Raw genomic sequence first — 25,906 nt, forward strand, 5'->3', positions numbered from 1 at the left:
TGGATTTAAGTCCCTGCCATCCCTCAACAAGTCACCAGCTGTAAAAGCTAAGGGCACTATACGTACAATTTTTTAAAGACCGGTGTATTGAAAAATATAAAGCCTGTCATCCATACCATTTTACTGATTTTAAAGAGGTTCTGGAGAAAGGTACGTTCCCTTCGATTTTCCCCTTTTAGCCTCTCACAGCGTAAGTAGCATTAGCACAGCTGCTATGTATCCTGAGGCGCCAGGAATTTCGCACGTTTTGCCAGACTGCTAGACGGTGTCGCGTACGTGGATCTGTGGGGGTCTCAGCATACATCAGTCACAAAATCTAGGTTCCAGAAGAGCGGGGAGACTCAGCCTTTGTCGGCCCACGTGCACCGTGCGCAGGGCTCCCTCCCGCCGTGACTGCCCTCACTGCCCCCCACTCCTTCCCGGCCCCTCCAGCAGCCTGGGTTCCGCGGAGGGGGGTGGGGGTGGGGGTGGGGGGAGGAATATTGCGCAAGCGCAGGGGATGCCGACGTGGCCGCGGAGACCCGGGTCGGGGTCCGGCCGCTTCACGTAGTTCTCTGGGGCCTTCCGCCCTCGCCCCTTTTCTCCCCACAGAGGTTCGAAGGGGACTGGCGTCTCCCCACACACCATTTAGAAGGTCCGGGTGGGTAGGGCCTAGGCTGGGCGGGCCGGGGAGGGGGGCGCCGGGCGCCGCAGTGGGCGTCACGTGAGAACCGCGCCGCGGGGTCCCGACGCGGGAGCGAGGGCTGGCGGGCGGGGCGGCGCGGCCGCGTGACGTGGCGCGCTCTGGAGCGCGCGACTTGCAATGCTTTGTGAGCCCCGGCGTGCGGTCGCGCGCGCGCGCGCGCTGCTGCGAAGCGCGGAGAACCTCGGGACCGGTCCCGGCCGAGCCCTATCGCCGCCGCGCCGCGTCTGAGGGAGCAGGCCGCTGGCCTGCGGCAGCCGGGCGGGGAGCTCTGCGGGCGGCGCCCAGGCGCCCCGGGTCTGGAAGGCACAGGTGGGGCGGCGGCCGGCGGAGGAGGATTCGGCCTCGCGCGGGCCCCCACGGCGGGCGGGTGGCGTGAGCGCCCCGGGGCCCCGCGGGCTGGCGGCGCTGGGGGAGGGGCGGGACACAGGAGGCCCGCAGCCCTCGTCCGAGAATCAGAGATGAAGCTTTCGTTGAAGGGAGCCGTTTCTAGAGAAGAGTTTGAGAAGTTGTTCACGGAGTTAGGGCCCGTGTCGTATTTGTGGAACCTTCGAGTTCTGCGCTTCCTACGCCCTGCGCTCGCACTGACTGTTAGTGTGGAGGGCGCCGCCTCCCGCTCCCTCCCCTTTGGCCGTCGTTCTCCTCGAGTGGCTTTTTTGACCCTTCTCGCCGCCTCATCCCGCGCTGTTTACTTGGCTTCGCCCCTGACTGTGGTTTTCGCCCTTACTCAGCACTTAGGCTTCGTGAAAGTTCGGAAGTCTTTGTTTACAGAATGTCAGCAAGCGACCGCGGTTGTGCTGGGAATGGAGGGCGCTGGAATTTGCTCTTTCGAGTACATTTGTTCGTGTTCATTGGAGACGGGGCGGCGCAGACGATCTCTCTGACCTAATTCCTGTGCCTGGAAAGTCCGTGTTGGGCGCGCCCTGTTCCGGACCGGGCATTATTGCGTCCCGGGGGCTTGGCCCAGTTTTCCGCCGCAGAACGAGTCGCTTCGCTCCCGCTTGAGGATCCTCCGAACGTAACGTCGTTGCCTTGCGGTTTAATGTGTTTGCGTTCAAGGTTGCTGTTGCCTCCGAAATGCTGCTTTAAGTGTAGTTCAGAGTTCACCAGTTTTTCTTCGAAATCCCCGAAAGCAAAACCAAGAAAAGAGAATATAATAAGGTTCCCGGTTACAAATCGAGCTATTTTTTAATTGCTCTCCTTTGCAATATCAGACTTTACTTGGAGTCTTTATAGGAAACGTGTTTGAAACAGGAGGCTTTCATGTGGGTTTTCTCAAGCTTGTGGGGCTTTCTGAACCGTCGTTTGGATAGTTCCCCCGGCCGGAACGGGGTGGGGTGCTCTTGGAGGGAGTCCCATACAGGTAGTCAGAAAAGTTCCCCCTCCTTTTTTTTTTTTTTTTTTTTGTAAAAGGCCAGATGGGCGGGTAGTAGAGCAACGTCTGTGTTAAAAACGACTTGTGATGTTGACCTTTAGCTTGATTGTTACTGCTTTTAGGGTTGATGGGATTGAACTAAGATGACAGGTGTTTGATTCAGAATTTTACCCTTGCTCCTGAGATTTTTTTTTTTTAAAGCTTACACACATGCATCGCACGTTGTACTTATTTTATTAGGACGTTTAAAAAAATAAAGGCACCGTTTGTATCTGGAACCAGGTTTTGGTTTGGGTTTTAAGACGATTATACTGGTGTAGGTACTGTTTTATTAAATATTACAGATTGACATTTTGAAGACTTTCTGTCCCAGACTTTAGAAATTAAAGTAAGTGAGGGGCGCCTGGGTGGCTCAGTTGGTTAAGCCTCCGACTGCGCTCAGGTCATCATCTCACGGTGGTTTGTGGGTTTGAGCTCCGCCTCAGGGCTCTTTGATGACAGCCAGCTCAGAGTCTGGATCATGTTTCAGATTGTGTCTGTCTGTGTCTCTTTCTCTCTCTCTCAAAAATAAATAAAACATTAAAAAAAATTTAAAAAAATTTAAGTGAAATCATGCAATAATGGGTTTTATTTTTTCAAGCATTTGATAAACTCTGAATTGCGATTAGGGGTATGACAGGCATTTGTAATTTTTTTTCTTTTTTAAGTTTATTTATTTTGAGAGAGTGCCAATGAGTGAGTTGGGGAAGGGGCAGAGAGAGGGAGAGAGAATTCCATGCATACCTAGTACAGGGCAAGCCCGAATTGGGGCTCTGTCTCATGAACTGTGAGATCATTACCTGAACTGAAATCTGTAGCCTTACACTTAACCAAGCCACCCAGGCACCTCATAACAAGCATTAAAAATAAATAAAAATACTATTCTGCAGTTCCTATCCCTGTGAAATGCATTTTCTCAGGGACTACCAAGAATATAACAAATCCTGGAATAAAGTTTAAATTAAGAATATAGTGTTCTAGTGCAAACTTTCTTTTCTGTGCAGATTCCAGCTACATTTCACCTGATTGATTTCCAGACTTTTTTCCCCTGCTAAACTTTTTTTTTCCCCTGCTAAACTTTTTTTCCTCCCTGTCCCAAGATGGAGATGCCAGCAACGAATGCTATTCAGCTGTAGATGTGTGAATGCCATCCCCCCCACCCCTCACTCCCCATGCCTTCCCTTTCAGTAGCCAGCCCATTTCTTCCAGAGACACAATATTTCAGGAAATCTCTCAGCATGCTATGGAAAGTAAGCTTTGAAATGAAGATATACACAAGATAAGGTGTTGAACACTTTTTCATAGGCTTTTTAAATATTCTTTTTGGAGGGTATCTGGGTGGCTCAGTCAGTTGAGCCTCCGACTTCTGTTCAGGACATGATCTCATGATTCGTGAGTTTGACCCCCCACATTGCACTCCCTGTTATTAAATTATATATATTATTGAAGGTAATATTTTCTGTTTGGCAGAAATGGAGCAAGAGCCACAAAATGGAGAACCTGCTGACATTAAGATCATCAAGGAAGCATACACAAAGGCCTTTTTATTTGTTAATAAAGGACTGAATACAGATGAATTAGGTCAGAAGGAAGAAGCAAAGAACTACTATAAGCAAGGAATAGGACACCTGCTCAGAGGAATCAGCATTTCATTGACAGAGCCTGAACACACTGGTCCTGGGTGGGAATCTGCTAGACAGATGCAACAGAAAATGAAAGAAACACTACAGAATGTACGTACCAGGTTGGAAATTCTGGAGAAGGGTCTTGCCACTTCTCTACGGAATGATCTCCAGGAAGTACCCAAGTTATATCCAGAATTTCCACCTAAAGACATGTCTGAAAAGTCACCAGAGCCTCAGTCCTTTAGTTCACTTTCTCAGCACACTGAAGCAAATGGAAGCACTTCAGCAAGTTCAGGGTTGGTTTCTGCATCTAGTTCTTTATCCTTGCCATCTCAGAGTCATCCAACTGAAGCACCTCCTGCTTATACTCCTCAGGCTGCTGAGGGTCATTACACTGTATCCTATGGAACAGAATCTGGAGAATTTTCATCAGTTGGAGAAGACTTTTACAGGAATCATTCTCAGCCACCTCCTCTTGAGACCTTAGGGCTAGATGCGGATGAATTGATTCTGATACCAAATGGAGTACAGATTTTTTTTGTAAATCCTGCAGGGGAGGTTAGTGCACCTTCATATCCAGGGTATCTTCGAATTGTGAGGTTCTTGGATAATTCTCTTGATACGGTTCTAAACCGTCCTCCTGGGTTTCTTCAGGTAAGCCAAAGGAAAAAAAATAACCTGAAATATGTGTAAATTTTGTTATTTTTGTTTGTCAATATTTCTTATGTATCCAGGACAGTAAGTGCAAAAAGATCTTTCTGGTTCCTTTTTAACACATTCTATGAAATTTATGACCCTTAAAGATACAAAGTTGTGTCGGGGCGCCTGGGTGGCTCAGTCGGTTAAGCGTCCGACTTCGGCTCAGGTCATGATCTTGCAGTTTGTGGGCTTGAGCCCCGTGTCGGACTCTGCTGACAGCCAGCTCAGAGCCTGGAGCCTGTTTCAGATTTTGTGTCTCCCTCTCTCTTTGACCCTTCCCTGCTCATGCTGTCTCTCTCTCTCTCAGAAATCGATAAAACATTAAAAAATAATTTTTAAAAAGTTACAAAGTTGTGTTTTAGTATTAAAATTGTGATGACAGGACGTGAAGGGCATTGGCATTCATCTTAAAATTTTAATTATTTTTTTTGAGAAGAGTGTATGCGGGAGGGGTAGGGGGTGTGGAGAGAGAGAGAGTATGAATCTTAAGCAGCCACCATGCCCAGTGTGGAGCCCTGTGTGGGACTTGATCTTAGGATTATGAGATCATGACCTGAGTCAAAATCAAGAGTTGGACACTTAAAACCAACTGAGCCACCCAAGTGCCCAAGTAAAATTTTAACTTTTTATTGAAGCAACCTGATAACTTCAGTTTCAAAAGAGATATATGTAACTTGTGGATGTGTAAATTTCCACAAATGTTGTGAAGTTCCATCTGAGCAGTTGAACTGGGCTCAATGCAGCCCAGTATGTAGAAAAGTGGTTCCCAATCAGGGATGTTCCTGCCCCCCCCCCCACCCCCCCAATCCAAGGACATTTTTGCAATGCCTGGAGAAACATTTTTGGTTGTCACACTGGCGGACAGGTTGTGCTACTGCTTCTGGAGTATAGTAGGTAGAGGCAAGGGGGACTGCTAAACATGTAAACAGGATTGCTTCTGTCAATAAAAAAATTATCTAACTCAAAATGTTAATCATGCAGAGGTTGAGAGACCTTGGTCTAGAAGTAGAGACTCCAATGATAATTTAACATGCATTTTAACATTCCAGGCAGATAAATTTACCAGGATGCTCTTCATCCAAGAGTAAAGACTGGCCCTATAAATAAAGGTTATTAGGGCATCAGTGTAGAATTAATGAAGTATTCTGAAGGTGATGTTACATTAACAATCTATTTTTAAAAGATTGGACATTGGTATAGGAAGTTGGGTTTTAGAAATAAGGACTCCATTTACATTGAGTATAACAAAGGAGTTTGCTTGGAAGGAAGATGATTGAGCAAAGCAAGTCCTTTTGACAAGAGTCCAGATGATGTGGATGGTTCAGTTACAGCACTAGTTTCATTTTCATTTCTCACGAAAAAGATTTCATTTTCTTTGGTTAGGATAAAATTAACAAATGAGACATTTAAATTGAACATTAATTGTGAGAGAGTGTGTGCAAATGAGAGAGGGGCAGAGAACGGGGAGGGAGAGAATCCCAAGAAGTCTCCGCACTTTCAGTGCAGAGCCTGACGTGAGCCGCCACAAACTATGAAATCATGACCTGAGCCAAAACCAAGCATTGGGTGCTCAACCAACTGAGCCACCCATATGCCTGGTTTTAGGTTAGTTGGGGTTTTTTTGTTTTTTTTTTGTTTTTAATTTTTATTTTCGAGAGAGACAGAGCGTGAGTGAGGAAGGGGCAGAGATAGAGAAGAAGACACAGAATCTGAAACAGGCTCTAGGCCCTGAGCTATCAGCACAGAGCTTGATGGGGGCCTGCAACCCAGGAACAGGGAGATCATGACCTAGGCCAAAGTCAGACACTTAACCAACTGAGCCATCTAGGGCCCCTCACCCCCCCCACCGGTTTTAGTTTTATTATACCTTTTAAACGTACTAAATTTGTAGTCTGTTAATTAGCACTTAGACATAAGTTGCCCTCTGAAAGTGAATCTGGGTGAAATCAGCTTGTGTTGGATGAGCCCTCAAATCTTTAATATACCTGAGAAAGGTCTATAAAGTTTCATTTCAGAAGATATGGGGATACTCCTTTTCAATCAAGGTGTCCAGAATGTAATTAATCTTAGGAAAATCATGACATTGTAAAATAAAACTTTCCCATACTGTAGTTATTTAAGTATAACTTTCAAAACTTTTTTTGTCAATTTCATATCTCTGCTATAAACTTTCTTAGTATTTGAATTTAAATGTCTCATTTGTTAATTTTATCCTAACCAATAATAACTGTGAAATTGAGGGGAAGATGGTTATTTTGTTAATATATATTGAAATACATTACTAGTCAAATAGTCTGTATATTACTTAAATTTATTTCATATACTACTCATGGCAATATATCATACTTTGAAAAACACAGTAATCAATTTTATGGCTTCTCTAAATTTTGACTTCTGTAAATGACAGAAAGTGGCATTTGAGATGGCTGAAAAAGAGAATCTATAAAAAGAATTGAGATGACTGAAAAAGAGAATCTATAAAAAGAATTTGAAAATGTTTGTTAATCACTTTCAAGAAAGAATTAGATTTAGATTATCCGATACCTGCAGGTATATATTCTGTTTGTCAGAGATGATGGCGATATACCAGAATTTTTCATTTTTTATACAAAATCTTCCATGCGCTTTGACTCATTTACTATACAGTATTTGATGGTAGATTATTTTTCCAAGTTTCTCAATATTAGGAAGAACCATGTGTCCTGGGTGAACAATGCAATTATATTCTCCTTGTTCAAAGAATGTAATCTCAATGGAAATGAATACGTTCGGATATTATGATTAAGCTTAGTTTCTTCTGAATTTAGATCTTCAGAAAGTAAGCTTAAGTCTTTTTTTTTCATTTTTAACATTTATTTATTTATTTTTGAGAGCGAGAGAGTGGGAGGGGGGCAGAGAGAGAGGGAGACATAATATCAGAAGTAGGCTCCAGGCTGTCAGCACAGAGCCCAATGCGGGGCTCAAACTCACAAACTGTGAGATCATGACCTGAGCCAGTTGGATGCCCAACCGATTGAGCCACTCAGGCACCCCTAAATCTTTTTTTTAATGTTTACTTCTTTTGAGAGAGAGCATGCCAGGGAGAGGGGGAGGGAGAGAGTGATTCCAGGCAGGCTCCGCCCTGTCAGTGCAGAGCCTAACAGGGAGCTCAGTCCCATGAACCATGAAATCATGACCTGAGACAAAATCAAGAGCCTGATGCTCAACCGAGTGCCACCCACGTGCCCCATCCAGTGAACTTAAGTCTTAGCATGTGGACGATCTGATGATATTACTGGGCAGCTTTGTGTCATTTTGTTTGAACTTAATAATAGACGGTAAATCCATAAACATAACTTGATATTCTATTCTATCTATGTCATGTCAATTTCTTAAAAAAAAATTCAGATATTATGAAAGCTGGGTTTCTAATTAAAGCAATTGTTTGGCTTCTCTGGTGCCAGATCACTTGTGTTTAAATCCTAGCTCTACTTTTTTTAGTTGACTCTGAGCAACTTAATTAACCTCTCTATGCCTCAGTTTTCTTGTACATAAAATGACAATAACTAACTTCATGAAATTGTTGTGAGGATTAATCAGTAAATATATGTATTTGAAAACAGTTTGATTTTAGTATATCCACAAAGGTATGTCTAATTTGAATAATAAAGTCTTGCTTTACTTTGACCATTATTTAAAATAAACTCATTATTGGTTAACAGTGGGCTATTGAAAGTCATTAATTTCAAGACTGTATAATTAGTGGAGCAATAACATTTTTAGGATAATTCTTCTGAGTGATACACACAAAGATCATACTATCAAATGGCTAATTTTTAGTGGGGAATCGTTGATTCTGTAAAGCCTTGTAAATGCATTTAGAACTTTGAAATGTTTATTTTTCTTATATAACAATTCTAAAACTTCAGCAAAAACATAGTTCTATTGATTAATTTTTTTAACTAATCCCTTCAGGTTTGTGACTGGTTATATCCTCTAGTTCCTGATAGATCTCCAGTTCTTAAATGTACTGTGGGAGCCTACATGTTTCCTGATACCATGTTACAAGCGTCAGGATGCTTTGTGGGGGTCGTCCTGTCTTCTGAATTACCAGAAGATGATAGAGAACTCTTCGAGGATTTATTAAGACAAATGTCTGACCTTCGGCTTCAGGTAATGTATGATCATCTGTAGGATGAAAATCTGCTTTAACATAAGCAACTTAATGCTTTTAGAGAAATTGTAATAGACTCTAATGTGATCAGAGTTAGGAGACTGAGCATATATAATTTGTATGTTCACAAATATTAATTGGAAATTGGATGTAAATAATGATTGTGACCTCTGGGGTCAGATTGCCTGGGTTTGAATTTGAACTCTTCCATTTAATAGCTGTTTAACTCAAGTTATTGATCTTCTTTTTAGTTTCCTTATCATAAAATGAGAATAATATCATCCGCTTCATTGGGCTGTGGTGAAGATTTAAAGTTAGCACTGTCTTACATGAGTGCTGGCAAGTGGTGATATCCTGTGAATGTTAGCTCTTCTTATCATCACTGCCTTCTTGCCCAGTTGGGAAAATAGGCTAGTGGGACTAAATGGTGAAGTGAAGGCAATTTTGACATTAGCATATGGGCTAAATTGGACATTTTAGGGGTATGATTGGCATTTTGAGGAAGAAACAGGTTTTATTTGAGGGAATTATCTTCGTTCTCATGATAAGTGAAACCAAATAAAGAGAAAATAAAGTCTGATTTAAAATATGTTTGGTCATCCTGCAGATTTGCCTTATTGAGCCTATTTTGTTTTTGTTTTTTTGCCTACATGTTGATCTGTTATGAAGAGATGAAATAGAGTATTAAGGAGAGGCTTTCTTTAGTGTTCTTGCCCATCCTGATGTAGGACAAGAGGGGAAAAATACTTTTAATTGTGAATGCTGACAGTTTACGGCAGTTGAGGGAGATTGACAGCATGATAGTATAATCTTTTATTCTCTAGTCAGTGTGTATTTAGAATCTATTATTTAGGTATTAAATGGTGGATGGGAAGACAGAATAAGAGACTATAAAGATACAATGTAACAGCTCCTATTCACACGTTCTTAGAGTCTGCTGAATAACCACAGTATAGTATGATAGGTGATGAAATAAAAGTATACACACAGTTCAGGAAGGAGATCAGGGAGGATTTCACAAAATGGTTTCCCTTGAGTTCAGTCTTGAAAGCTTTGTTACTGTTTTTTCAGAAATTAGAATACTCTTTCGATCTGTACCTATATTGAAAAGATCACAGTTGATAGGATCTAAGCCAAAGGTCAGAGTCATCTGTAGCATTAGGTTATATGAACTACATACGAAGATGTTCTGGTAAGCAATATATACTTTAGCATAGCCAATTCTAAACATTTAAGGTATATTAACAAAACATGTGACGCCCATACAGAAATGTGTGTAGTCTTAGTGTGCTCATAGAGAGTAGTTTACGAAGGCAGAAGCGTGGCCAAATGGATATGAGTTCAAGTCTTAGCTTTGCTGTTTACTTAGCTGAGTGACGTGACATTCTTAATTATTTCGGACCTATTATGGAGCACTTAGTCCCTTTACCCCTATATTCACTGGACCTATATTACTGGGCTTTAGGGAAGAAATTAAACCAACTTTTAGGTTACATCTTTACTTTTCTCTGTTCAGTGTTTTTTGGTTGCACCACATCATTTTTAGTTTGCTCTATTGTCCCAGAACTCCAACTGTAAACAAAAGTTAGTTAGTAGCTGTAATTTCGACTTGTTTTTACTCAAGTAATTATTCAGTAAAGTATATCCAAGCAAAATACCTGTAGTTTTAAGTAAAAACACAAGCAAAACAAAATTAGTGTTACAACAATGCAGAGAGGTTAAACAGAAATGAGTTTATTGCTTTTATTTATTTATTATTTATTTAGTTAGTTTATTTTTTGAGAGAGAGAGGGAGAGAGCAAGCAGGGGAGGGACAGAGAGAGAATCTGAAGCAGGCTCCGTACTATCAGCACATAGCCTGATACAGGGCTTACATTCATGAACCATGAGATCATGACCTCAAACAAAATCAAGAGTTGGACGCTTAACCGACTGAGCCACCAGGCACCTCTTGTTCATTGCCTTTATACTCCTTTAGTCTTACATGTATCTGTTGCCTAAAACTTACAGTTGTTATTTAATTAATTTCAAATATAACTATGTCAGAATTAATGATAACCTATGCTAATAATTGCTGTAAGTTTATGTTTTATGCTTTGTCTTTGGAAATTTGCTTTAAGCTATATGCTACAAACTAAATAACTTAAAGGATTGAAGTTTGATGATGAGCTGAAACAAAATTATAGAAGAAAAACAAGTAAAAGTGGTCATTTAGACTGTCAAACACTGATATTTGAACAAGTGCATTACTAGAGCATAGCTTAGAGGAAAGTCATTTGAGAAAATTTGAATTTGAACTTAGTCCTTTACCCCTTAGGCCAACTGGAACCGGGCAGAAGGAGAAAATGAATTCCAAATCCCTGGAAGAGCAAGATGCCCTTCTGACCAATTGAAGGCAGCCAGTGGTACTGATGTGAGACAGTTGGGTCCTTCGTTGGACCAAGACAATAAGGACGTGCGTCATAAAGGAAAACGGGGGAAAAAAGTAAGTAAAGTAAGTAAAAAAACAATAAGGTATGTGTGTCACTTCTATTCAAATGGTACCTTTCACCAGTTTAAATTATTTATAAGATCTTATCCTTGTTTACTAAGCAGAATCACAAAGTGATCACTGGTAAAAGTGATTAGAATCAGCTTTAATATTTCCCTTTACAGTGTTTGTTACTTAACACTGTTTTAAAGCATGTTTTGTGGTTTCGGGGTTAGATTTTTTCAAGTATTTGAAAGATTTTTTTTGTATTTACATTAATGCATTTTTTTGTTTTGTGGTGTTCTCCACTTTTCTGTATACACCAGAGTCTTGGGGCTAAGTTTGCCTTTCCTTACACTGCCATTTTTATACAGTCTTGTTTCTTTATGGATGGTCGTCAGGAAAGAGAATGAGTTGTTAAAAATATGTTTAGTAGTTCCTTCTTTCATTTCATAGATCCTGAGCATATGCTATTCTCTAAATGGTAAATTTGGAATACAGTTCGGTAAGTGTTTAGTGCCAGAATGCTAAGCATAGTGGAAAAGTTAAATTTCTCATCTTAAGGAATTTACCTTCTAGTGAGGAGGACAATTAGCCAAGAGATCATTTTTATCCAGTGTGATCATTAGATGACAGTATGTAGGGTTATATAGAAGGCTAGATTGTACCACCTAACGTACAACCTAGTCTCATTGATAAGTATGGGCATATGGTGGTGTGGGAAACCGTAAGAGAGGCTCTCCTGAAAGGGCATTATGGCTAAGACGAGTTCTGAAGGGTAAGCAAGAGCTGGCCATGCAAAGAGCAGATTGAAGGGGATTCTAGGCAGAAGTAGTAATGTAAGCAAATATATGAAAAAAGAAAATAGTACTGTGAGTATTGAATTACAGTTTTGTATCCTTCATTGTTGTATTCCATATTCTAGGTGCTCGATAATTTTCTTTGGAATTAATGCATACCATCGAATGTTCTACATTTATTTGTAGTTTATGTTGAATGTCTTAGACCAGCTTATAAAGACATTGGGAATCCAAGATGGTTCAAATTAATATACTTATTTAAAAAAATTTATATAAGTTAATGCACAAAAAAAAATTCCAAAAGGTAGAAAATATACTTAGGGGAAAAGTAAGTCCGCCTACCTGGCCCTCAGCCACCTAGCTCCCTGCTCTAAGACACATTGCTGCTGGTTTCTTATTACTCTTGCTTACTGATTTTACATTTTCAAACATACATGCATACACATTTATTTTGTGCATGTATACATACATATATATATGTATACATAACATATATATATATAAATACCTATATAGTATGTGAGACATACTGTTTTGCTTCTTGCTTTTTTACTTAACGGTATATTTGGAAGTTTTCCACATTGCTTAAAACTTCCATTTTTAAACCATTTAATTTGTTAACTAAAAAAATCAAATTGTATAAACATATATACAATGAAAAGCTTTGTACTTTGTTTTTTATGACTGGTCACTAGTCTTTTTCTTCTCAATTTCCAGGAGCTCTTTATATATTAGGACATTGGCCCATTATTAAGGATAGAAATTGTAAATATGTTGTTCATTTTGTCTTTAGGATTTACTTATGAATCTCTTCCCCCTCCTGTACAAGGAGGAAAAAATAAATATATATATACAACATATATAAATATATTTTGTTTTGTTTTTAATGTCGTTTTATATTTTAGGGGAAGTTCTCTTAATCCTGTTGGGCAGTTTGATTTTCATATTATTTTATATTATAAGGTCTTTTGTTCAGTTCTTAGAATGAATAAATTTAGCTTTGACATGTTGGGTGTTGGCCCTAGCTCTCATAACAGCTGTTAAATTAGCAAAATACAGGTATTTCTATGTTCCCCATTTCCATTCAGATGGAATAGATTTTTGTGTTTATATATTTTTACTTGCTTTACTTGATTTCTGTCAAAACCAGTTTATTTGGATACATCATTCCTTACTGATTGAGTCTTTTAACAAATCTTTTAAATCTTGAGTACCTTGAGTACTCTTCTCAAGAGGCTGATAGCTATATAAAGGAAGCTGTAGTCTCATCAGTTTAAATATGAGTTGATAAATGCTATACTGGAGATATATTGGTATTTAAACCTTATTCATCTGTGAGACTTTATATAAGACCAATATAGTTTTCAGCTTCATGGCAGTTGTGATATTGTATATAAAATGTACTTGTAGCTATGTTGGGTGGAAATAATCATATTAATTATAGCTAGTTTTTGTTGGCTTAATGTTTTTTAAGTACTTACCATTTTTCCCTTAGTATTTTACTGTTTTACATTTTGAAATATTTTTACTATTTAGGCTAAAGATACTTCAAGTGAAGAAGTTAATCTGAGTCACATTGTACCCTATGAGCCAGGTTCAGAAGACAAAGCAAAGGAATTACCCGAATGGAGTGAGAAAGTGGCTCAAAATATTTTATCAGGTATTACAGTAATGTTAACTTTTTTTCCCATATGATGTGAAGTGTTTGGAATCCATAATAAACTACTTAGAAACGTAATTTTGTATTTTGGTTCTAAATGATCATTGTGTAAATACTTAGAAGGAACTAGTCTCTTAGAACATCATATATTATTCTATAGGTATAAGTTTCTTCTTGCCTTTTTCTGTTTTACTCTTGGGAAAATTGATAGTGAAAAACTTCAGCAATCCCCGAACTCTCAGGACAGCATTGAACATAAAATTAGTTATTTTCTTTTCCTCTTTGAAATTCCCCTTTAATCCTTTCTTTTCTCCCCTTTTCCCTTTTCCTCTTCCTCCAAAAAGAATTATAAAATATTCATCCATCTTTGGAAGCAAAGCAGAAAATTATAAGTGTAAAGTTGGCTTGTAAGTTTATGGCATCTTTGGGATCTAAACATTGAATTTCTTAGCTTTTTTTTTTTTTTCTGTTGATAAGTTGTTTATTAAAAGGTTTACAGGTATAATTAGCTCTAATTGTTCAATTTTAAATTTTCCTATAAAAAGGTGCTTCCTGGGTGAGCTGGGGTTTGGTCAAAGGTGCTGAATTTACTGGGAAAGCAATCCAGAAAGGCGCTTCTAAACTCCGTGAACGGATTCAACCAGAAGAAAAACCAGTGGAAGTTAGTCCAGCTGTGACCAGGGGACTTTATATAGCAAAGCAGGCTACAGGAGGAGCAGCAAAAGTCAGTCAGTTCCTGGGTAAAGTAACTTTGGAGGACTTGACTTTCAGTTAAATTAAAAATGGTCTCTTAATCTGGGTTAATCTAAATGCACATTTATATGGTTATCCCTAAGAGTAAAGGATTAGGATGAAGCTGTTTCACCTTGCTGTTCCTAGCAGGGTCTATAGCCATATCAACCTATCTGAGAGCCTTAGAAATATTTCAGGCATTTGTCACACATTACCAATTCAGAATCTTCATTTTTTAAGACCCCTAGGTGATTTTTATTTGTGTATTAAAGTTTGAGAAATATTGGTTAAAGGGTTGTTTTGATGGGTCAGAGAGGGAAGTGTCTGTACCTTTGAAAAGGAATGGCTCTGAATGTATTGGCTATATCCTTGAATATGATAACATTTCTTTTAAGGATAGCTCAGTGTGTAGTAGTTGAGGGTCAAGTGAGAGGGTTTTATTGTTTCGGTTAAGCTGAATCAGTGATTCTGGTGTTTGCCTTCCCAAGCAATATGCTTTTTATTCCAGATCCTTTGAGAATCATAGCCTTAAAGTTTGATATTTTAAGATGGCCAGATCATTCCTTAATGGGTTATGATTAGATTTAGTAAGATTATCTTTTGGTATTCATTATTCTTTTGAATCAAATTTTGGTTGTTTTTTTTTTATAGACTTAAATACCTTATTTCTATTTCAGTAAGATATTTGTTGAGAGAGCATAGAAACACACATAGCTGAAAAACATGAAAGGTGGACCTACAGCTTTTACACTGCAGCAATCTTAGTTTTCTTTTAAGCAAATTGCCATAAAAAACATTATACTTAAGAGACAAAGTTATAATCAGATGCTGCAAACATGTCTTTAAACCAGATAATAGTCTGTTTAAAACTAGCCAACCCTGTTTCTCATCCTTATATATAGAAATGGTAAATTATGCCGTAAAACAATGTTAGATGTGCATGTAAGAATTTTGCTAAGTAAGAACGGTAGAATCAAGGGAAGAATACATTTTTTTTCCTAAGTGTTTCTTTTCTTTTTATGGTTATGTTAGTTGATGGAGTTTGCACTGTAGCAAATTGTGTTGGAAAGGAACTAGCTCCACATGTCAAGAAGCATGGAAGCAAACTTGTTCCAGAATCACTTAAAAAAGACAGAAATGGGAAGTCTACCCTGGATGGTGCTATGGTCGTAGCAGCAAGTAGTGTTCAAGGTAACAGTGGGCCAGAAATTTAACTAGGAAGGCCCATTTCTTTAGCTGTCATTTTACTTACTTTTAAATATATTTGCAGGATTTTCAACTGTCTGGCAGGGATTGGAATGTGCAGCTAAATGTATTGTTAACAACGTTTCAGCAGAAACTGTACAAACTGTCAGATACAAGTAAGTTGACTTTTATAATTTCAGTGACTAAAACTCTTACAGCGTCTTTAAAAATCCAGGACAGTTAAAATGATTGTGTCATTGAGTAGCTGATAAAACAAAATTTTTTCACTGTTTTTCTTAATAATGTTTTTAGCAAATTAATAGAATTACTGTGACTTTGCCTCATATTACTAATGGTTATAGTTATTCAGTGGTTATAATACAAATAATAAGTTTCATTTAAAAAAAGACAAAAGCCTGGAGTTTCTGTACACCTTAGCAACTATATGTACTTTTTTAAAATAACTTTTGTTATTTTTTGTTTCTTTAATTTTTTAAACAAGTTTATTTGAGAGCATGGGAGGTGCAGAGAGAGGGGGAGAGAAGCAGGCTCCACACTGTCAGCACAGAGCCCAATATGGGGCTTGAACCCAGGAACTGTGAGATCATGACCTGAGCCCAAGTCAAGAGTCGGGTGCTTAACCCACCAAACCACACAGGTGCCCCTTACTGCATGTTCTTGATGGATGAGGGTTTCCTGTAGTTTTGATGGGAAAACTTGAATTATAATTAAACTATTGTACCTTGTTAATATTAACCCCTTCAGTACACAAATAATGTTAAATTCTATTATATCTTATTTGACTCTACCACTGTTCATTTTTATTGGAACGGACAGATGGTATATCTATTTTATATATTAAGAAGTGGACAAAAAGAGTTATCTGCTTAAGCTAATCTGATACCTATTAAAGGTTAAAACTTAAAATAGGATCTTTTGAATGGAGTTCTTTATCCCTTATAAGTCCCAGGACAATCAAGATTTAAAAACTAAATTTAATGTGAAGGACCTGAGTTGATTTCTTAGCTTTGAATTCATTTAAAGCCCCAATATTAAATTCGTATTTAGAAAGAAAAAAGGAATATTAATGGTGTTCTCAGCTTTTGGTTATTTGTGTTAATTACCCACTCACAACATTTGAGTTCATACTTACATATCAGATATTGTGTTCAGTATGTTCTTTAATTCTTAACACTATTATCTCCATTTTTACAGATGAGGAAGCTAAAGTGTAGAGCTATTAAACCTTGTTCAGTTTATAACCCTAATAAGTAGTAGAGCTGGGATGTAAGCCAGGTATCTCTGTGTCATGCAGTGTAAAAGAAGTGCTGAACCAACCCTGCCCTTCTTGGGAGTGCAAGTTTAGTATCTAGAGTTACTTTCCACCACTGTCTATCATACATTTAGATTCCCTTCCACCATAGTAAATTACTTTTGACTTAGAAAACATTTCCACCCTGAGTTGATTTGATCCCCATCTGGGGCATGCATACCTTTGAATCAAAGCAACATGACACATCATCTTAGAGTGTCAATTTGACTAAAAGATTTGACGAAGAAAATCCAGAATAGATCTGAAACTCTTTTGGTGGAAATATAAAACCCAAGTCTTCTGTCTTATCTCTTGCCACTTACAGCATTGATCTCTAATGCTTTTTACGTTATGGCTCTGAGGTTACTTTGGTGGATTAGTCGTAATTAGAGTACTAGTTTCTTCTTTTGTTGCAAGAGGAAGAGAAAGTCAGAGTACTTTTAGGCCAAAAGTGAGAGATGTGCATGGAGGAGGGCACTAGTGGGGATGAGCACTGGGTGTTATATGGAAACCAACTTGACAATAAACTATTTGGAAAAAAAAAAAAAAAGTACTTTTAGGCCAAAAGTGAATTATTTTTAGTTTATCAGTATCATTTGTTAGGAGAGATAATTAGGTAGTCATGTTAGAAAGTAGGAAATGCTTCATTGGATTTGTCCATTTCTTAACTTTAATGAAAAAAAATGGTTACCTAAGTACAATTAAGTAGAGCCTTATTAAAAGTTAGAGATTCATATAACTGTCATGGTTTTGGTGTAGATTTTGTATTTTTAGTCCTTAGTGAGGAGCCCTTAGTATGATGAAAAAGATATTTTATTTCTCAGCGGCTCTGAGCTAATTTATTTCTTTTATTGTATGTATTGCTATTCTTTTTATCCGTTCCTCCAAAGATTCATGGAGTGAAAAAACATGAGAATTTAGCTAAGTAGGTTTGTATTTCTAACTATAAGACTACTTTGGCCTCAGCAGTAATTTAATTAGAGGCTTGGAAAGTTGAGTGGAGCAAGGGGATATAAAGGGTTTTGTAATAGTTATAAATAATCTGGCCCAGAAGTACAAGTTGTCTTTTAAGAAAAAAAGCTGCAAGTATGAAACTAGCAATAACTTAGTGATACTTATCACTGAAGAAAAGAAAGAGCTAGTTCTTAAATTTACTTCTCATTTATTTATATAAATTTACACTTATGAATGTAAATGTGATTTACATTTTTACATTTATAAATTTACATTTATTTATATTTGCACCTTGAAAAAGTATTTATGAGTAAACATTTGTGTTTTTCTCCTCTAATCCAACTGATGATCATAAAATAAAATTTATATTCTTTTTCCCTATGATAAATTATTCTCCTAGCTTGTTTTGAATCTGCCACAATTACATGCATTATGACATGGAGAAAAACAAACATATAAACTTGCTTATCAGATTTCTGGTATTATAAACCAACACAGAGGATTGATTATCTTTTCATTTAGGTATATTTAAAAACAGAGTGTGGGGCACCTGGGTGTTCAGTCGATTAGTGTTTTGAGTCTTGATTTCAGCCCAGGTCATGACTCAAAGTCATGGAATTGAGCCCTTCTTTGGCCTCTGCACTGAGTGTGGCACCTGCTGGGATTCTCTATCTCTCAAAATAAATAAACATTTTTTTTTTTAAATATTTTTATTTATTTCTAGGAGAGAGAGAGAGAGACAGCGTTAGCAAGGGAGGGTCAGAGAGAGAGGGAGACACAGACTCTGAAATAGGCTCCAGGCTCTGAGCTGGCATCTGAGCTGGCAGTCAGCACAGAGCCCGACCCGGGGCTCGAACCTACGAACCGCGAGATCATGACCTAAGCGAAAGTCGGACGCTTGACCGACTAAGCCACCCAGGCGCCCCAAAATAAATAAATAAATTTTATTTAAAAATAAATAAAATCAGATTATGTTGTAGATGGTTTTGATTATGATTTGGGATTATGTTCACTGATGATGATTGGTTTACCTCAGGATCTATATAATTAATTATACTCTTAAAATTTTTAGGTAAATGTGTGGGAACTATTCATTAATACTTTTATTTTTGTCAGTTACATTAATGCTTTTGTTTTATTTTAAATTTAGGAACATAAAGACGTACAGTGAAGCAATGAAATGCAGTGAAAAGCAATATGTAATAATGAAAAGCAATAAGTAACTTTAAACCTGTTATATTTAATTGCAGTATAGTATCTAGTAAATAATTCGTCTCTCTTCTACATAACTTCTAAATTTCACCTTTAAGCTCCTTTTTTTCCCCATTTTAAATTGTTAAGGGGATGGGGCACCTGGCTAGTTTAGTTGGAAATGTGCAACTCTTGACCTCAGGGTGGTGGGTTTGAGCCCCATGTTGAGTATAAACTTACTAAAAAAAAAAAAAGAAAAGAAACTTAAACATTGTTTAGAGGAAAATCATATAATATCAGTAAGTTACATTGATTTTTGTTTTCCTCTCATTAAAAATTTTTTTAATGTTTTGTTTATTTCTGTGAGAGAGAGAGACAGCATGAGAGGGAAGGGTCAGAGAGAGAGGGAGATGCAGAATCTGAAACAGGCTCCAGGCTCTAAGCTGGCTGTCAGCACAGAACCCACGAACTGTGAGACCATGATCTGAGCTGAAGCTGGACGCTTAACCAACTGAACCACCCAGGCGCACCCCTCCCATTAAAATTTTATCTTGCATATATATTTGTGAAGAATAAGCTTAGTAAAATTGTTCTTCTATAAGGAATTTACTCTTTTCAGGTACAGTATTTTATTGGTTTGTTTAGTGAATTTTAATTAAAATTGTCCTTGGATGAAGGGGCAAATTCAAATTCATTGAAGGGAATTTCTTTGGCAGATGCCACATTACCCAAAACCAGTTCTGTATAGCGTCTGCTCAGGAATTAAATATCAGTCTTCTCTTTTCTTTGTGTTAACTATACAAATATTTAAACATTATTATTGTGTCCTTCACTTACTTTTCTAAATATTCCCAGCTTCTCTAACAATTGTATATAGTATGGTTTCCAGATCCTTCATTCATCAGTGTTCTTCTCAAAATATGGAACCCAGAATTGAGTGAGGTATTTCACATCTGCCTCTCTTTTTTGGTCAGCCTTAGCACTTGGCACATATAGCACACAAAATAAAAACTATCTTTTTAGTAGCTGTTACTTTATTAACCCATATTGAACTTGTGCTTTTTAAAAAATGAAACTTGTATTTAAAATCTGGGCCTTCCTCTTGTTTTGGGGCAGTTGATGTTTGTACCTAAAATTAAGAACTTTATACTTAATTAATTTCATTGTTGATCTTGATCCATCATTAAGTCTATCCTTCAGTTTGGCTTCAGATTTGGTATATGTCATATTAGCTAGCCTTCCATTTTATGTTCTCTGTAGATTTGAAAGGCTTGTCTTTTTAATGTCTTTGATATTTTCTTCAAATTTCCATGGGTAAAGTCCAGTCACATGCTTACTGTAGCCTCTCCTGATTGATCTTGCTCCAAGATATGCTTATTTCTAAGATTGGTGGGTCAGCTGTCTCCAAATCTTAACAGTATTCTCATTTAGCTCACCTTTCAATTTTATCAGATCTTCTCAGATCTTCCCAGAGTTGTTGTCTTCCACATTCATTCATTAAATGTTTGTTCTAGGATTTTACTCTATGCTCTATCCTTTTCTACTCTTTCTAGATCTTGCCTATACCATTGTCTGTAGTTACAGCCTCTAAAATCTATGTTTTTGATTAACTTTTCTTGTAATCTTTAAGCTTCATAAATCCCAGCTACATAGCACTACAGCTATTCATTCTCCATGTGCTATTGTTTATTTATATTTATCCTTTCCTCTCCAGCCTCATTCCCACTACTGTAGAATAGACCCTCATCTCTCATCCATCTCCCAACTTGTTTCCTAACCAGTTCCTCTGTCTCCCCCTGACACCCTTACAATTCACAATATACTCTAAGTTAGATTTTTCTAAAGTGTAATTTTAGTTATGCATTCCCATTGGTTTCAAGATAAAGTTTAAATTCCTCAGCTTCACTTATAACATCGCTTAGAAATTGGCCACCATGCATCTATCTTTGATGGATAGACTTAAGAAGAAGCTATTTCTATTTAGGATATTTAAGACTAATGTTTTTGAGACTAGTTTTGAATGTCGCATGTGAATTGAATTTTAGGCATATTTGTTTGAAATTTGTTATGACTGAAATTTTGTTATAATTAGTGAAATCTAGAATCACCACCACTGTGCTATCTTTGTAGACATTACTGAATGTTCTGGAGAAATTTCGGAAAAGGCTCATTCAAATTGTGTAATAAGTCTAACTTACTTAGAGCATTCTTTGTATTCATTTTTATTGGTCTTCAAATGGTAATGTTACTTGGTATATAAAATTAGTTTAATAAGCTATAATTAAAGTTTTTAAAAAGTAAAGAAATCAAAAATAAACATTGTCTTTATCAGAGATAGACTTTCTAGTTTTTAACAGTGTAGTCTGAATCTACAGTGTAGTTTGAATGAAGAAAAGAACTGAGCAGTTACTTATTAAGGAAGAGAAAAATAGATGTCTGCCTGGAATACTGGTTCTAAGGCATACTCGGAAGCAGAGACGATTAGGGTGGGGATATATTAAAGAAAATTAATAGAACTGCTTAAAAGCCATTTTCTAAGGTCTTTAAAAATAATTATACATTTAGTATTGTGGAATTTTTAAGTGCTTTAACCTACACATCTCATTTTATGAGATAAAGAAGAAAAATTGATGAAATGTAAAGAAGTTGAGACTTTACCAGGTCATATGGTTAGTGATGACACAGTTGGCATTAGAATCTAGTTCTCTGACTCCTAGTTACTGGTAGTTTTCCCACAAATTAACAAGAATTGCTGCTGAAATGGAGATAGCATGGAGAAATAAGCAAAACATCAGGGTACCAACACAGACTCCTTTTTAGCACATTACTACCAATATAGCCTTTGGAACTGTGTTATATATAAAAATACTGTGCGTGGGGTGCCTGGGTGACTTAGTTAAGCATCCGACTTTGTCTCAGGTTATAATCTCGCAGTTTTTGGATTTGATGCCCGCATCAGGCTCTGTGCTGATAGCTCAGAACCTGGATCCTAGTTCAGATTCTTTGTCTTCCTCGCCCCCAGCTTCTGCTCTGTCTCTCTCTCAAAAATAAATAAACATTAAATTTTTTTTTCAAATACTGTGAGTGCAGTTAGAGGTATCAAACTTATCAGTAGAATGGGGCAGTGGAAGTTCATGAATCTGGAGGATTTTCTGTATTCAGAAACACTAATACAGCCAGATTCTTAAGTTACCATATCACACAGTCCTAGAAAAGAAGAGCCCTAAGAGAAACCTGCTCAACCAAGAGTTATAGTTACTCTTCCAGTGCTGAAATTCTTCCACCCCTTTCTTCTCTTAACAATAGCCATTGCCACCTGGCAGAGTATTTGTGGGGGCTTGATTGACAGTGAGAAGGCTCCATGTCTTCTGTAACATCAACAAATGCTATGGAATGCCAAAGGGTTACAAAGCAATAGAGACTGGCAGAAAGCAGCTAAGAAGCTCTGATGTCTGGTAACTGGTGAGAAGGCCCCAGTCAAGACTGATATAGATGTAAGGTTTGACCGATGTAGGTTCTGCCATCCTCTGGCTTTAATTATTAAAATTAGGCAAAGGACAGAATGGAATCCTCATTCAGGAACATAACATTCGCATTTCTAGAGGTTGGGGAAAAAAAAAAAACAACAAGCATGAACAAGCTAGTAGGATCACAAACCACTATTCCAGGTCAAAATAATAGTAATACAGAACTTGTTAATTCAAAGGGCAGATTCACTGTTAGCATAAAATGTCCATATACAGGTCACAAAGCACATAGGAATCTTCAGTGCATCCTGAAGAAAATTGTATGATGTTGCCTTTTTGTTGTTGCTTAAGTAGTTCTCTGCTAAGCAAGGAAAACTATAGAAACCTGGTACTTTGAAAAAGGTAAAGAGAAAAACAATACAGTAGGATAACTTCCAGTATCCTTGTATAGGCTCTGAGCTTGTATTTTCTCATGGAAATGATATTAAACACAGGTATTGATAATTATCAATAATAACTACTTTTGTATAGTGCTTTTATAATCTCCCAAGCATTTTGCTATATGTTTGATGCTCAAGAAACTGAGATGATAGGTCATGAATTACTCATTTATTCATTCAACCAAATATTGAATGTCAGTTTTCTCAGTGCATAGGATATGTTAACATAGAGTACTTTTACAATAATAGAGTTTGTATTCTAACAAGACAGACAATAGGCAAAACAAAAACAATGAGAGTAAATAAGTTCTAAAATATGTAGCAGGTGATAAGTTATAGAATAAGAAAGAGCAGCTTAAAGGGTGTCTGGGTGGGTCAGTTGGTTGCGTCTGACTCTTGATTTTAGCTCAGGTCATGATCTCACAGTTTGTGAGATTGAGCCCAGCGTCAGCTTTGTGCTGAGCATGGAGTCTGCTTGGGATTCTCTCTTCCTCCCTCTGCTCCCCCCCACACTTGTGTGTGCCTGTTCTCTCTCTGTCTCTGTCTGTTTCTCTTAAACATTAAAAAAGTGGGGGGAAAGCAGCTTCAGGGGAGATGGATTGGCAGTGGGGTAGAGCATGTGGGGTAAGGCAGTTGAAGTAGGGGGGATAGTTAGAAGACCAGTACTTAACCTGACTTGGAAGAAGGTGAAGCAGTTAGACATTTGAGTACCTGGGGTGAGAATAGTTTAGGTAGATACCAGCCAGTATAAAGGTTTTTAGGTGGCACATGTATGCTTAATGGGTTCAAAGGACAGCAAGAAGGCCAGTGAGTCTGCAGCAGAGAGGAGTGGAGTGAGGAGGAAGTGTTGTAGAATCTTTGCTTAAAGACAAGCTCAGATTTATAATGACTCTGGATTCTTTGTGTCCTATAGTTGTTTCACTGAAAATTCTCTTCTGTTTCCAGAAGGAGTAGGTTAAAAAAAAGGAAATGACTGATTAACAACCTTTATCATAATTTAAATTTTTAAAAACTTAGAGCGTGCACAAGTTGGGATGGCGCAGTGTCGAAGGGGGGAGAAAATCCCAAACAGGCTCCACGCTGTCAGCACAGAGCCTGACCTAGGGCTCAAACTCCCAAACTATGGGGTCATGACCTGAGCTGAAATCAAGAGTTAGATGCCTAACTGATGGAGCCACCCAGGCACCCCATTATAATTTAAATTTTATTCTTCCAACATAAACAGTCTTTATTATAGTAATCTCAGCTAGCCTAAGTTTATTTTCACACATTTTTTGCTAAAGGAGAAATAAACCTTGGCACAGTTTTATTTTATTTTTTAAGTTATTAAGTTGAAAAACAAATTGAAACCTAACCTTTGATTTGGCTTTTAGGAATAACATACTAATCATGGGACTTCTATAATACTAAATAAGGTCTTAATTTATATTTATAATTTCACTACACTTTTCTCTAATCTTTGTTTTACAGATATGGGCATACTGCAGGAGAAGCTACACATGATGCAGTAGATTCTGCCATCAATGTTGGTGTAACTGCCTATAATATTGACAACATTGGTATCAAAGCAATGGTGAAGAAAACGGCAAAGCAAACAGGACAAACACTCCTTGAAGACTATAAAATAGTTGATAATTCTAAGGGGGGACATCAAGAAGGAAGAGCAAATGTAAACATGAAAAGGGAGAAAGGTGAGCAGTCAGAGAAACTAGAGAAGAATGAGGCAAAGAAGAAAGAAAAATGAGGGAAGTGCTGTGAATCACCTATACCAAAGCCTTACAAGGTGGATGCATTTTTGTTAAATAGGCAAATGTGGAATTCCCCACAGTTTAACCAGTATTTTAAAAATGTATTCATTCCTACAAAGTGACTGTTTCGTAAGCTTTATAGCATATATTCTACTTAAAAGGAAAGAATCCATATTCTTGCATCTGGCTTTTAGAAATATAGGGTTATATAGGCTCAGTAAGTTTATTTTTCCTAAATGTGGCTAAAATATTTTTGCAGTTAAGATAAGAGTAATAAAACACGTGCTTTAATAAACCTCATTAAACCTAATGTCAAACTATTTTTGTATTTGCTGTCTTTCAGAAAGCAAGGTAGGAAATTATATATTTACATAAAATTGTCATTTAGTAACCTTAGCTCTAGTTGTACTTGAAAAGACTGACTTAAAATATTGTCTCCTGGTTTTGCACTAATTGTGAATTTTTTTTAGGTGCTTGTCAAAATTTTCAGTGTGTAAGCTAAACACAAAAACTGTAATCCTAAACTAAAAGAATTCTCAGATAATATTTAAAAGACTTTCAATACAGGGAATAGGTTAATCATGAAAAATAAAATGGGGTTCTATAAAATTATTTGGTAACTTGTATCTTTGTTAGGAAATGGGTTGGCCTTTTTGATTTAGAATAAATACAAAGAGTTTTAAGTTTTCCGGATTTAGGATGATATTGATCTACTAGGAACTTAGGAAATTTTGGTGTATGATTGGTATTAAAATTTGAAGTGTTATCATCAGCTTAGTAGGACAAAATTACTTTAAGAAATCATTTTACCATATCCACTTTATTCCAAGAGGCTAAAATTTTATAAAAAATCTAAACAGAATTCTTTGGATGGTAAATATATTTTTATTTTGGGATTTAGTCATTGGGATTTTATGTGTTAAAAAGCCAATAAATTATTAGAAAGAAAATGTTCTATCATAATCATGGTAACTAATGTGAAGGCTTAAGGCTTAATGCATGGCAGGTGGGCATAACAGTTTTCCCTCTGGCAGAAGACAGGACATTCACAGACATATAAGGTATAAATATATAAATAAGTACCTAATGGCATTTTATTTTTGTCTACTGATTTAAAATGATTGGTACTGGTTTTCATAACTATTGTCCATTATAATATTTCTAAACCTCTAGTGGCTACTTAGTTTATTAGACTTTATTTGCAACTGTCTTTAAAAATGTGCTTTGTGAATAAACTGTTTCTGAATTGCTTGTCCCCAAATGTATTTACAGGGTTGTATTTCGGGAACTCATAGAATTGATGGATCCTTTCCTTAAGGCCAAGGATAATGTACTACTAATTAAAATGGAAATAAAAGTGAATTGGCAAATAGC

The 25,906-nt window shown here is 37.4% G+C and overlaps 1 protein-coding gene across 4 annotated transcripts; it reads left to right on the forward strand.

Moving 5' to 3' along the window:
* The first annotated feature begins 490 nt into the window (after positions 1 to 490).
* SPART (spartin) lies at positions 491 to 25,906 on the forward strand. 4 transcript variants are annotated; one of them, XM_039251878.1, is made up of 10 exons: positions 815 to 994; positions 3,567 to 4,375; positions 8,375 to 8,572; positions 10,891 to 11,067; positions 13,380 to 13,503; positions 14,049 to 14,243; positions 15,268 to 15,426; positions 15,506 to 15,596; positions 24,255 to 24,475; positions 25,805 to 25,906. In XM_039251878.1, exons 2-10 carry the CDS (start codon positions 3,569 to 3,571, stop codon positions 25,825 to 25,827), a joined length of 1,995 nt encoding a protein of 664 aa, XP_039107809.1. In that variant the 5' UTR covers positions 815 to 994; positions 3,567 to 3,568; the 3' UTR covers positions 25,828 to 25,906. The 4 variants fall into 4 exon arrangements, with proteins under 4 accessions (XP_039107807.1, XP_039107809.1, XP_039107806.1 ...); XM_039251876.1 differs by lacking the exon at positions 815 to 994 and adding an exon at positions 491 to 634 and having other exon boundaries at positions 24,255 to 25,904; XM_039251875.1 differs by having other exon boundaries at positions 817 to 994; positions 24,255 to 25,904.

This window comes from Hyaena hyaena, unplaced genomic scaffold (genome assembly GCF_003009895.1).
Source record: "Hyaena hyaena isolate Hyena2069 unplaced genomic scaffold, ASM300989v1 scaffold_398, whole genome shotgun sequence".
NCBI classification, from domain to species: Eukaryota; Metazoa; Chordata; class Mammalia; order Carnivora; family Hyaenidae; genus Hyaena; species Hyaena hyaena.

Coding starts and splice junctions, on each gene's coding strand:
- SPART (XM_039251876.1), top strand. CDS start 3,569: ATGGAGCAAGAGCCACAAAATGGAGAACCTGCTGACATTAAGATCATC. Junction 8,573..10,890: donor TGTCTGACCTTCGGCTTCAG/GTAATGTATGAT, acceptor TTTACCCCTTAG/GCCAACTGGAACCGGGCAGA. Junction 15,597..24,254: donor GTACAAACTGTCAGATACAA/GTAAGTTGACTT, acceptor TTTGTTTTACAG/ATATGGGCATACTGCAGGAG.